The sequence below is a fragment of the Xenopus tropicalis genome, chromosome 4, assembly GCF_000004195.4.
Source record: "Xenopus tropicalis strain Nigerian chromosome 4, UCB_Xtro_10.0, whole genome shotgun sequence".
Taxonomy (NCBI): domain Eukaryota; kingdom Metazoa; phylum Chordata; class Amphibia; order Anura; family Pipidae; genus Xenopus; species Xenopus tropicalis.
The window spans coordinates 104,772,310-104,785,750 of record NC_030680.2 but is presented as its reverse complement, the minus strand read 5'-3'; the positions used below and the strand labels follow the sequence as shown (position 1 = coordinate 104,785,750).

General features: G+C 35.9%; 1 protein-coding gene across 4 annotated transcripts in view; it reads right to left on the bottom strand.

The window, feature by feature from the left end:
* tgfbr3 (transforming growth factor beta receptor III) overlaps positions 1 to 13,441 on the bottom strand; it is a 119,398-nt gene that overhangs the window by 55,892 nt on the left and 50,065 nt on the right. For all 4 annotated transcript variants that reach the window (XM_018093619.2, XM_004913724.4, XM_004913725.4 and 1 more), the window contains exon 4: positions 12,547 to 12,684. In XM_018093619.2, coding sequence (XP_017949108.1) covers positions 12,547 to 12,684 — 138 coding nt within the window. The remainder of the gene's footprint in view (positions 1 to 12,546; positions 12,685 to 13,441) is intronic.

Sequence of the window (13,441 nt, the reverse complement as noted above, 5' to 3'; positions counted from 1 at the left end):
GGCTCAGGTTTTCCTTTTCACTTGACAAATACAAAAGACAGACAAAGCAAATTGCCAAGCACAGGCAGTAAAACATGTCGGCACAACTTTTGGCCAAATTGTAGGTCTGGTATCCAAAAATAGCATTGTTTTGAATTGTGTAAGGTCTGTTTGTTTTTAACTAGACTTTCCCTTTTCTCCTTAAAATACTCAGATTTTTCTAATAGTAATTTACAAGCACATAGTACTGCTGCATCTGTCAATTCTGATTTTTTTTATTACAGAAGCTTAAGTTAATGGCAAAATACCAAAGCCTATTATTACTGGATATGAGTCAACGTTTTGGCTCAAATGTAGAAAAAAAAATGAAAACAGTTTCCACACCTGCCACTACGGGATAATTATTCCGACTTCTTCTAACAAAAAATCCTACTACAGCACTGTGTTAAATATCACTATGTAGGAAATAAGGAGTATACAAAATGAATAATAATAGGATTAAAATGAGAAGCTCATGTAAAGTTACTTATGTAACTTTTTTGGTGCAATCTCTCCTAAAATAAACACTCAAACTGATATTCCTAGAATTAAAACAGAGGATTGAGAACTAGCAAAATCCAAAGAAATTTGACAATAATACAGATGAAACAAGCAACGATAAATACAGCAAACCTCTTTGAAATCTTTCAATACCTGCCACACTGGTTGTCCAGAGGTTAATAGTAAGGCTGCAGTGTCCCCTTTATCACTTAGATTTCCTTCTTCTCCTCAAACCCACTCGGCCCCCTCCCTCAGGAATTTGCTTTGACTGTTGGCTTGTGGGCATGCTCAATTACTCTAAGCTCAGATTACTAAACACCCCCCCCAGTCTAGCAGCCAGTGAAGAGATGGCATTGCTGGTTCCCATAGAATCTCAGCTCTAGCTGTCTGCTTCAGTTTTTTTTCTCCTAACCTCCTGAGCTCAGCTAAAACAAAGCAAAACTTTTATCAAAGTCAGTTCTGCCTGTTTGAGCCCGTGCGTTTGTGTGTGTGTGTATGCTGTTTGCAGATTCAAATGTAACTGATTATGTGTCAGAGGGAAAATGGCCACCAGGTGTAAATTGCTATTTGCATTAGCAAAATGTGATAGTGCTACAAAACAGAGGGGATATATGCAGTACTAATGATGCCATTTCGGTGGGGGAGATGTGCCCAACTGAAATACATTGTAGGCAAATGTAGGCTTTACATGTTCTTTAAAATCACTGGACTAGTTCATGGCCCTGAGTAGCAGATATTTTTGTAATTTTTTTTAGATGAAAAGTCCCCCCCCCCCCCCCGGTGCATTGTTTGAAGAAGAGGAGCGCCAGTGGGGTAAAAAGTGAGTGAGCAGAATGCCCAAGAAACTTGCCCAATAATTTTCCTTAAAAAAACTTTCTATTTGGAACAGGAAAAACATTGGCTGTTTCAAGACTAAGCCTTTCTACAAGTGATAATTCCTGCCTTGCATTATATGAACCTTGGCTTTAAATTACACATGGAGAATGTGTAATGTGTGTTGTTTGCATGATTCCCTTTCTCCACAGTCAAAAATTCAGAGGTTATCAGACTTGTCATGAGTGTCTCTTGTAAGTAGCTTGCAACTAACAAGGCAAACTGTGGCCTGTAAGTAGTGCTTATAACAGCACTTGTATTTATAAATACTTTTATTGATATACTGCAGCTTGTATACTTAGTGCTGTGCAATAAAAACCATAAGTAAATATGCATTCAAAGACTAAATGGCATAGGTTTATAGACACAGTAGGAGGGAACTCAATGTTCCCACATAATGGCCTGTCATAGGTGCTAAGATTAATTAAGAAGCTGCATTAGATCCCCAAAAGGCAGACTTTAAATTTTAAGAGGCTGAAAGCTGGTTTCCCTTGGAGAATATACCCCTGAAGCATACCCCCCCCCCCCCCCCCCACCAAATGGCATAACAATATCTATTCACAGACCAAAAGGGGCAGATTAATGTATAAATGGACAGGGTTTAAGACATGTCACAACAAACTGGGAGCACAGCTTTAAAAGCCCTGATTTTTCAAATGCTTTATGTATGCCATAAAAAATTATGAAAACTATTTCTAGTTGACTAACTATTACTTACCTCATTGCATGACCAGCGAATGAAATCATTTCAAAATAACTGGCTAGAGAATATACCCCTGCTAAAATATGTTCTTGCGAAAAAATTGTGAAATGTACAAGGTACTGCTTTCTGTTGGCTGCATCACAGAGTAACCAACATTGATTGTAAAGTTTGTTTGCTGTGCAGACAGACCTTGCTACTATTTCTGATTTACAGCAATTTCACGTGATCATATACGCTCATGTGTTCAATATACTAATAGTCCATACAGGCAAAATGAACTATATATTATAATGTGCATCTAACACAAAATTATGAGTAGGGGTTACCACATGGCTTGCTTCACTGATAAACTGTCCTGAGATGTCAGCACAAATCCACATCTAGTCATCAAAACAGACCTGTTACAATGGGGAACAGCTTTGCAGAAGCAGGAAAGATGACAGCTTCCACCTTCTGCGAGACTGGATATATCCTACCTTTAAAGCTAACATAGTAAATGAACTCACTAAAGTTCATAATCTATATCTACAGCCAACGCACAATAAAAATATTGTGTGCACATATGGATAGAGGCCATACAATTTGGACAAAGCGTAAGCTGTTAAAAGGGCAACTGCACCCTCCAATACATTTTTATGTACATTTTGTATCTCTCTACTTTATATATATTGTATATCCTCTTTGTAACTGCAGAATTCTTTCAAATGCCCATCACAAAAGGCCAAAGTATTGCCTTGCTTTTCCATTTTGATATTATCTGTGCAGCCAGACTTTTCCCAAGCATAATTCAGTTATCTGCATATCCCTAAACCAGAACAAGATGCATCCGGGCAAAAATGTGGTCATAAAACTATACAGGAGCTTTTACCTCTGATGCAGGGTAAATGAAGCTGAACAAACCAGGAGAGACCTCACAACACTATTTCATTTACAGATATTAAAAGTAATGCATATGCATTTACTGACTGCATTTCACACCTCAGTATTTTTTGTCACATTTCATAGTCAAGGCCATGTTCTTCTAAAGCCTATGAAAAAAATAATCCAGGCAAAGAAAACAAAAACTGTCAATGCAGGTCTAATAGTACCTACACTTTTCATTTACTGTCATAGCCCAACAGCAAGGTTTTCTAGACAAATTCCTTAAGACATGATTTATCTAGTTTAAACGTATGTTTCCCTATTAAGGTGCCTTTAAATGATTTCTAAACTATTCTGTAGATTTTTGGGGGATCATATGACACATGGGGTTTACAGTATGTTGAGAATTCTAGATGTGCCACAAAAGCATGTTTACCATGTTGGTCTTTACGCAACATTTAATGTTTTTGAAGAAGAAAAGTATGTGAAAGGCTATGAAAGGGAATTCCAGAAATAAATAGAAACAAAAAGTTTAAGAGTCAAGAATGGGATAAGATTATGCAAGGAGAATAAAGACGTAGGCCAAAGCTCTGTGCAGGCACTATACCTAATGCTCCTACAGCACTTCCCATGTCTAACTAATACCCCCTTAACCCCTAGAGTCAATAATATTTACCCATCTGGTCCTCCATGTCATGTTGGAACTCTAAGGACTACAAGACACAAACAAGTGGGTCTACAACAAAGTCTCTGACTAATTCTACAGCAGGGAAATACTACATCCACCTCCCAGAGATGAACTGCACAATGTCACTCAAACTTCTGTCGCAAAACAAAACAAGCAAAAGTAAAATATTTTTGTTAACATTTAACAATGGACTAGATCACTGTGAGCTAATTAAATTTTCACAGCAATTTCAAAACTGCAAAATCATACTCTGCCATTCCATGATCTCATGTTTCACTTCTATGTAATTTCTACTAAAGAAGGACTTGGATTCACTGAATCCATGCCTCTGGCCAAACCAAATCCAATTCCTTAAAATCACATGTTTTTTTGTCACATAAACAAGGAAACTGTAAATTTTTTACTGGGCACCAGTTGTACGGTTGTCTTTAGACCTTCCTTGTCCTAATTTACATATGCAAATTAGGGTTTGAATTCAATTCGTTATGCAGCCGAATTTTTTGCAAAGGATTCCGGGATCGATCGGACCCTAAAACAGCGGTGCATCCCTAAAATTAATTCAGAGCAGCAAAGTACCCACACACAATGCCCATATCACCCATATTAGAGAGACTTCTGCCATGGTCCATACTGTATATTATAGACATTGCTCTGCATGTAATATAGTCTATATACAGAATAAATAATAAAGGAAATCGTACATACAGTTTTTTTTTACTTTATTATCAATACAAGGCTGGATTCAGTGGGAAGAATGCTCTTTTTACATAGCAAGAGATGGGATGGCTCTGGCAGTTCATGATGACTACATTTTGCTTCTCTTCCATCTAATACATGAAGGGCTCTATGACTTTTTGGCAACTGTTGCTTACTGTTGTTCTCTGTTTCTTTGACACTTGCTAATATTTGCCTGCTCACTGTGGCCAACCCTGAAAATGCTTTGAGTCTGTGGATGTTAAATACTCAGATTTTCTCTGGCAGTTGATAGCTAGAGTTAAGTGGTAATAGAGATGGTTTACGTTATAGTACTTTCTGTTCTTTTGGATATTAAAAGAGCCTGTTCCGTCAGGCTGTTTAATTGTTCCATTTTCCTGGCATAAGAAGGTTGATATTTTTTAGTAGATTGACATTAATTGTGATTGTCCTCTTCTCATGAGGGAATGTTCAATTAAATCAGATGCTTCTTTTCCTACCTACATATTGACACCTGACGTGTTATATCTGCGTCATTCAGTGTGTGCTTAAAGGATAGATTACACAAACAGCCTAGTGGAGATCCAACTATTCCTGGTACAATACCAATTCCTTCCTCTGTATTCTACAACATGTACAAACTCTAAGTGGCCCATTCATGAAACCACAATTTTTTTTTAAGGAAAAAAATCGTATTTTTTCAGATTTTTAGAACTTTTCATAATGACCGCGATAAAATAGTACGACTTTTTTGTGGTTTTTGTTAACTTCCACGAAAAAGTTGAATTTATCTGAAAGACTACAACGATTTCGGAATTCATTGAAGCTTTGGTATCGTGACTATCTTTTGGCCAGAGTGCCATTGAGTCCTATGGAAGGCTTCCAAAATCATGCATTGAAGTTTCAAAGCCAGAGAGGTTTTCGCGCCGTTTATGATCGTTTGGATCCAAAAATATTGTGACTTTCAGGTTGCAACCACGATATTTTCATACGACCAAGAAAATAATTTTTGTGACATTTTTGCACATTAGAAATTATTGTGGTTACTCCGAATTTTTTGCAATCGTGCTTTTAACTAGTGAAAATTCATGATTTCATGAATGGGCCCTAAATGGCAGAATTTACTATTTAGTCAGTTCAATTAAAAATGGACCTTTACATTCTCTGTATTGTTTCTTGCACTCTTTCCACAGATATTGGTGCAGCTTAATAAAAATGTATCTGAAAACATTCTTAAACTATATAACAGCAAACATCTGCAGTCTAATCCCCAACAGAAATATAAATAACTGTTTTACGTCATTTAATACATTTCACATGCTGCATCAGAGTTGTTTTTGCATACTTTTTAAGCAGCTATAAAGTCTGGAAATGCAGCACACGTTCCTTAGATTAGAGAATACAAAACATTTTAACGTTTGCTGTAACAATTTTGTACCTGACTGGTTCTGTCTTTATTTTACTCACAGGCACAGCCTTCCTTGGTGACTGAGTGATGTAATGTATCCTGCTGTTTTGCCTGCCCAGTATCAGTGTGTAGGGCAAAGTTCAACACTGTATTTTGATAGCATCCCTGAGAAAAGCCCATTTACTGTATCTCATTATATGTGTTACAATGTATTTAGGAGTTATTAAATAGGGGGAGGATATCTGTTTTTAAAGTTGAATAGGAATACCCTTATCATAAATGTATGTACAGCTTTTTCCATATTATTTTGTACAGGTCCCTTATCCGGAAACCCGATATCCAGAAAGCTCCGAATTACGGAAAGCCTGTCTCCCATAGACTCCATTTTAATCAAATAATTCAGATTTTTAAAATTGATTTCCTTTTTCTCTGTAAAAATAAAACAATGCTTTGTATTTGATCCCAACTAAGATATAATTAATCCTTACCGGATGCAAAATAATCCTATTGGGTTTAATTAATGTTTTATTGATTTTTTAAAAAGACTTAAGGTATGAAGATCCAAATTACGGAAAGACCCCTTATTATTGTATATGTTTTAGTGCATTTTTTGTTGATCTGACAACTCCTAATGTTTCTGCTATCACTTTAATGGGTTTTCTCAATTTGATTCAGTACAAGTGAAGTCTGCTTCATTTGAACTAACAGCTCGTTGGACTTTATATTGAAAGTTCATTGTCTAACCTTCCAAATTCCACGCTTTTGCCTGTTTAATTGTTAATGAAATAATGATGGAAGGGCCCACAGGTAGCCATGAATCAGCTTGCCAGTCACTTGTCCAATTACTTTCTTTCCCTTGAAAAGGAGGGTCTACATATAAAAAGTGCTGTCATTCCTAAAGCATTCACCTAATTTGGATGCAAATACCCTCAAGTTAAAGCTGACAGGCTGTACTTTCATTCGACATTCATTATATAACTTAAATTCCAATATTTTGTGGTAAAAAACTAAAATAACAATAGCTCTATCAATGTCCAAATATTTATGAACTGAACTGTATAAAGCTGTGTATTTATTTTTACATTGTTCATCACCATCTCTGAAATCAGTCAACAAAATCCATTACATATTTAAAAGTGCTGATATTTATGATGGAGTATATTTGGATTTACTCCAGAAATATACAACATTATTTCACACCACCTAAGAGCTGAAGTGATCCATTAAAGTCAATGGGGCTGAGGAGAAATTCTTAAGTAAAAAAAACAGTGTAAAAAACAGTTTTTATATGCCCCTTTTAAAAGAGAGAAAGGAGATTCTGAGGCAAGGCATATAGGGGTTAAGAGTGAAACAGTGGCGGAAGAAAAGCTAAAAATGGTAGTATAAAATACAGGGAAAAGGTAGATATATGTATATATATATTACATGAAAGCCTGCAACATTAAGGGGCTGATTCATGAAACCACATTCAAACCAAGTTTCGCTAGTTAAAAGCACGATTGGAAAACATTTGGAGTAACCACGATAATTTCTGGTGTGTGAAAATTGTGCAAAAATTATTTTCTTGGTCATATGAAAATATTTTGGTTGTGATCCGAAAGTCACAAAATTTTCGGATCCAATCGATCGTAAATGGCACAAAAACCTTTCTGGCTTTCAAACAAAATGTATAATGTTGGAAGCCTTCCATAGGACTCAATGGCATTCTACAGACCCAACCCGGTGAAAAGATACACGATAACAAAGCTTGAATGAATAACAAAATTTTTGTAGTCAATGCAAAAAGTAGTTTTTTTTCGTGGAATAACGAACGTACCACAAAAAAGTCACAAAATTGTAACAAAATTATCGTGGATATTACGAAATGTTCTATAAGTTAGAAAAAATACGAATTTTTCTCAATTGTGGTCAATTGTGCTTAAATGAATGGGCCCCTAAGGGGTTAAAGCGCTGGTTCTCTTATGCTGGAAGTCAGAAATGGAGGAAATTTACTACATGCAGGGCAGGGAGTTAAATGAAAAAATACCATGTCCGTATGTAAATGAGTTTTCACAAACATAGCACAGACACATGAGTCTCCTGGATGTATGTGCTACTCTCCACAGATGCAAGTGCTACTCTCCACACATTATGCTGAATGTTTTAGCCAGTGCAATGTGTAGACTGCTGCCAGACCCTTGATGGAAATGCTCTTAGTAGCATGCACTTTAGTGCTTTTGATTGTCTATCTAGGCTCTAGGTAAATGACCCTTTCTAGTGAAGGCACTTTTTTTTAAAATAATTTTCCATTACCTACTTTGTATCATATACAAAAAATTATTAAAAATCATTAGAAGTTATTTCATAGGCAATTTACACCTCTTAGTCTTCAAATGTCTTAAGAGTACATTTATTTCAAGCCTAGCTTGGCTCCAAGTGGAAACATTAATAACTGCTGTTTCTACAGGTTTTAACACTGGCAGAGCATTTCCTCTTGTGCCTCACTCCTCTCCTAGTGGGGCTCTAACCTCACATCTGGATATATTTAAAATGTGATTCTGGAAATTTATCCTCCTGATTTCCCGTTAAAAGGCTAAGCACAGGAAAACAAATGGCACTTGTTTTTCAGACAGTTTTGACAGCAATCCAGAAACCAGACCTGACCATTGCCTGGCTTGAGCTTGTTGGTAAAGATATTGGTTTAACAGCCTGTAACAAAATGACTTATTAACTGCATTTTTTCTGGTATATGTACATTGTTTCACTGTATGAAATTAATACAAAGTTGATTATACACAATAAAAATACAAGGTACAATGACAAGAGTATAACAATAATAGAGATTAATGAATGCTGGAACAAGGACAAAGAAGAATTTACAGTCTACTATAGGTTCACTACCAGCCAAATTTATTGTTAAAATTGTGCAAAAGCTGTTGAAACAAGTATCCTCTGGACAGGCTCATGCAAACAAAAAGATGTATATTTATTTCATTAAGTAATCCAATTGATTTCCTAGTACACAGTGCTGTGTGTGTGAAGTAGGAGCCAATCAAAAGAAAGTGTGATTGTTATGGGATGTGTCTTGCCTGTTCCAACAGGGTATATATAAGGTTCTGCTTGCAAATGTTTCTTTTAGCACTATGATTGCCTTTAAAGTCAAAGTGAAACAAGCACAGCTGGGGTACACTTATTCTGTATATCCCAGAGATTTTGGATGTTAAATGGAAGGGCATCACCTCTAACAAAAAGATATCATCTGAAAACAAACAAATGCCTTCATGCCTTCTGCTAGTTAGCACTAAGAACAACAACAGATCATGTAGAGGAGAAAAGAAGTGTCCCCTGATTCTACATAAATAAAAAAACAAAAATAAAGGGAATACAGAAGGCAAAAGTGAGAGGTATGTTTGAGCTCCCTTTTTTAAATATCTACAACTACTCACGGAGATAGTAGCTGAAACTTGACAGGGTATAAAACGGAAATGGCAAATAGTACAGGTAATACAAAAAACAGTACAATAATTGTGAGTGAGGCACATTAACCATCAACATTTAACATCTGAAAATATTTCAAAATACCCTGGGTATAACTGATATGTCTAAAATGTCTAAGCACTGTTTATGAAAATACACATTATTAAAAAATAAATACTGATATTCTATTACTAATCCTATTACTATTCTCATAATACTAAAGTAATTTGCTTTAACATTATTTATCCTGGTATTGTTTTTTTATAGTTTATTACACATTAAAAAACAGATGTTTTGCTTTAGCATTAATAATGCTGTGCTTGACTGTTTTACCCCCTTAAGAAATAGAAACATTTTGCAAACTGTTGTTTTTTTAACTGATAATAAATGATAATAAATAGCTATTTAAATAAATAAATGATAATAAATAGCTATTTAAATACAGGTATCTGGATTGTTTATTGAATTCTCTTTATTATTATAGGAAGTCATATTAACATGCTATTCCCTCTAGATGTCCAAGTATAAGTAAAAAAATGCAGAACAATTACCAAATGACCTTGGGGCTTTGGCCATACAATGTGAGTAGAAAAGAAATACTTAAGAGTTAAATACACATAATCAAAAGCCATGTGTGATATACTGCAATATTATACACCAGTGACCAACCAGCAACAGTAGAGAAATATACTATGAAAATAGCAAGCAGAAGAAATCTGCAATACCATTTATTTAATAGTGTCATGCTGAGTGCTACTGGAAGCTGACCTCAGATACATAAATTATTTCATTCGTTTAGCCTTTTAGTCTAATAACTAAGGTTCAGTTTCTTTAATTTTTGGCAAAAGTCCTGTAGTATTCATAGACACTTCCTAAATAAAATATTTTGAAAAAGGATATATCCTACTGGCGCACGGTAAAATAGGGCCTCTGCCAAGGTCAGAAAATGTTAAGTCACAAAGATAGGGAAACAGCCCTCTCTATTTAGTGTCTGGCCAAAATTTATTTGAGCTGCACACTAAGCCTTTCATCAAGTTCTCCTATACTGTACACTTTACAGAAAACTCACTAAAAAGCATGAAACTTAGCGACAGGTACAAAAACACAATTTGTATACTGCACTAAATAAGACATACTACAGATCAAGACAAACAGAGTCTAAAGAGCCATAACTGGTAATCATGTATCAGCTGGTTTTCTAATGTATTCATACAGTCTCTCAAGCAGGGCTGACAAAAGACAGATACCAGTAGACCTTGAGCTTGTGACCATAGATCCCAACAGCAGAACACTGTCCACCAATAATTATATCTTCTGCAATAGCTATGGCTTGAGAAATGCGTAGCATTCATTTAAACGCAAATGCATGCATATTATCTCAGTGCAATATTTAAATATTGCAATATTTCATATTTTTAAGTGGTAGAACTTGATATGATCATTTTACTAAAAATATAAACTATGTCAGCAAAATCTAAACATCTATGCCTTAAAGAATCTTTATTAGGCTAATTGTAGGGCACCATGCATTATTTTGAATTACAGAGCACCAATGTGGAAAACTTCCTAATGGGTATAAGAAATGGACTACTGCGGACAATGGACCCTGATAAAGCAATGACAGTTTAGTGATAACCACAAAATGTCCCAGTTATTGCTGTACTATGATGATCTGAAGACTCCAAACTGTGAGGGATGCCAGAAACAAGCACAGTTTATTTGGACGATGGGCAGGTATGGGCATAACAGGTAGTGGTCAATGTCCCTGTTTAAAAATCTATTATCAGTAGGCTGCTGCTGGCCTCATTTGCTGCCAACAAACATGGGGCTACAAAAAATGTAATCGTAAGACTAATGCTCTACCATGGTTTTCAGTATATATTAAAGCCTTTAAATACACCCCAATAAATGTGGTCAGTCACAAGTCCACCTTGTAATTGAATGCTGTTTGGCTCCAAATTTGTACTCAACTTATTACTTAGTGGTGAAAGGGTGATTTCACATGAGTTTGTGTGCTATAAGCAACACCCAGCTGGTCACAAGTCTCTGAGCGTTAGTCTCCCTCCAGTCAAGAATAATATGGTATTACAATATGGAGAGGGCATCAAAAATGGCAAAGATGGCAGCTTAATTGCCTGTGTGGCCCTGCTCTACACTTTCTGTGAAAGCCACATACAATACACTTTTTATTTACAGTGCACATCTATCACCAGCCACTTTGAACTGGACTCCACTAAATACTGATAATGAATAGCACTCTACTTTATTTAAAAATACAATTATTTTAGAACAGGCAAATAACTCCAATACAGCATCCTTATTACTACATTATAAATACATTGGTGGGCAGCTACATTTAAATAAAAGTTTTAAAAAATAGATACTGTTATGAGCTGCTGAAAGAGAACACTGAACATTTTTATTACTTTTATTAAGGCCCAAACTTGTTAATGTGACATTCATTGACAAGTTCATGACCAAAGATCATATTTAAGTCTTTGATACCAAGTAAATGGTGAATGGAATCTCAAGACTGATTGTCACTGCCTGGGAGATAAATGTGATATTTAATTAAAAATGTCATTCAGCTGACATCTTTATAATGAAAATTACCTTTACACTTTCCTGTCAACCTAGAGCTTATGATTTTCAAAAGAACCTTGTGGCTTAACCTCAAGTATTGTATAGTAAACTTTAACCTGTTACGCCCTTTACTCTGAAAAAATTTAGATGCTAGATTATAGTTGCATTTTTTTTTTTACAGGGGCAAGGGGGTCATACAGCTGAAAGCAAACACATCAACCTTCATAACATTTTTCTGGAGGGAATTTTTGGACAGGGAAAAGGATAGGAGTTTCAGACCTTGTGACACTGTGTTATCTGGATCACACTTCCTAGCTAATGCTCTGCATAGAAACTTTAAAGTGGCCTAAAGAAAGAAAAACCATCCTTAAACCATCATTTTTAATTAGTCTTAAATACTGAATTAATTAGAATCCCTTATATAAACAAAACACACCCTTAACTAAAAGACTTTGTAGGGTTTTTGTTAAATATAATTATAATGGGCAGCTCATAATAGGCTCTTCAGCCACTGGTTGTGACTATGCTTGTAAGAACCAGAAGCATAACATGACTTTACTTTCAGTTTCAGATTTTGCCCAGTTTAGTGCAAGAAATAACTAAAAACATGCATATTTCCTAATTGAAACAATAGGCAAAAAGTATGTTTAGCACCAGCTTTATTTATTTATAGAGGTGTGTTAAGGTCAACAACCAAATGGGAAAGATTTTACTGGAAAAAAAAGAACATGCAAATAAATTCACATTGATTCATATACTTACAAAAAAAAATCTTCGTACACCTGCTGCAAATCCCTCTGTTTTAAGCACCCAGGTTAGGGGGCTCGGAGAGTTTAGGATGAACACCAGAGGCTTCTGATGTACTGAAATTGAAGAGATTGGTGCCAAATGTAACGTGACCTAGAATAAGAGATCAGCATGTTAAATGAGTTCATGATCATTTGATTTAGAACTGGATGTGATTACAAATATCACATGTATGGTGATACACGTGAATTTTCCTGACTTAAGTTAAACTGCTCAACAGAGACAGGCCAAATAAGTTAAACGACAGCTACAAAACGAATATTTTGAAACATATTTTTTGCCATTAATTACTCCTGTTGGCTCTGCATGAGTAAAGGTGGGCATATACGCTAAGATCTGCGTGCCTGGTGAGGTCGTCAAGCGAGCGGATCTTCTTCCAATATCCCCACCTACGGGTGGGCAATATAGGGCTAATTTGGTTGTTTGGCCCTGAGCTAAATGATCGAATTAGAAAGATGGGTATAGGTGCAGTTGGTTTGGGGACTGCATCAAATGAGACAATGCGGTCCCCGATCCAACTAATTTATAAACCTGCCCGATTGAGATCTGCCTGATTTCAGGCCACATGTCGGTTGGGCAGGCCCTTTGTTAGTGCCCTTACAGGCCGAATCAGCTCGTGTATGGTCAGCTTAAGTATGAGATTTGTCTGACCTGGCTCTGATATCTGTGAGCCACAACCAGCTGGGCTGTTTGTGGGATCTCACCAGCCCCAAATGTAAAGGATATTAACACTAGGAAACAAAATATAAGTAAATTTGTGAAATTACAAACAGCAGAGATTGTCTCCAGGTTTCAGTCTTCACAGTGCTGCTTTGTTATACATACTAACAAAGTCAGAACAAATATAAAT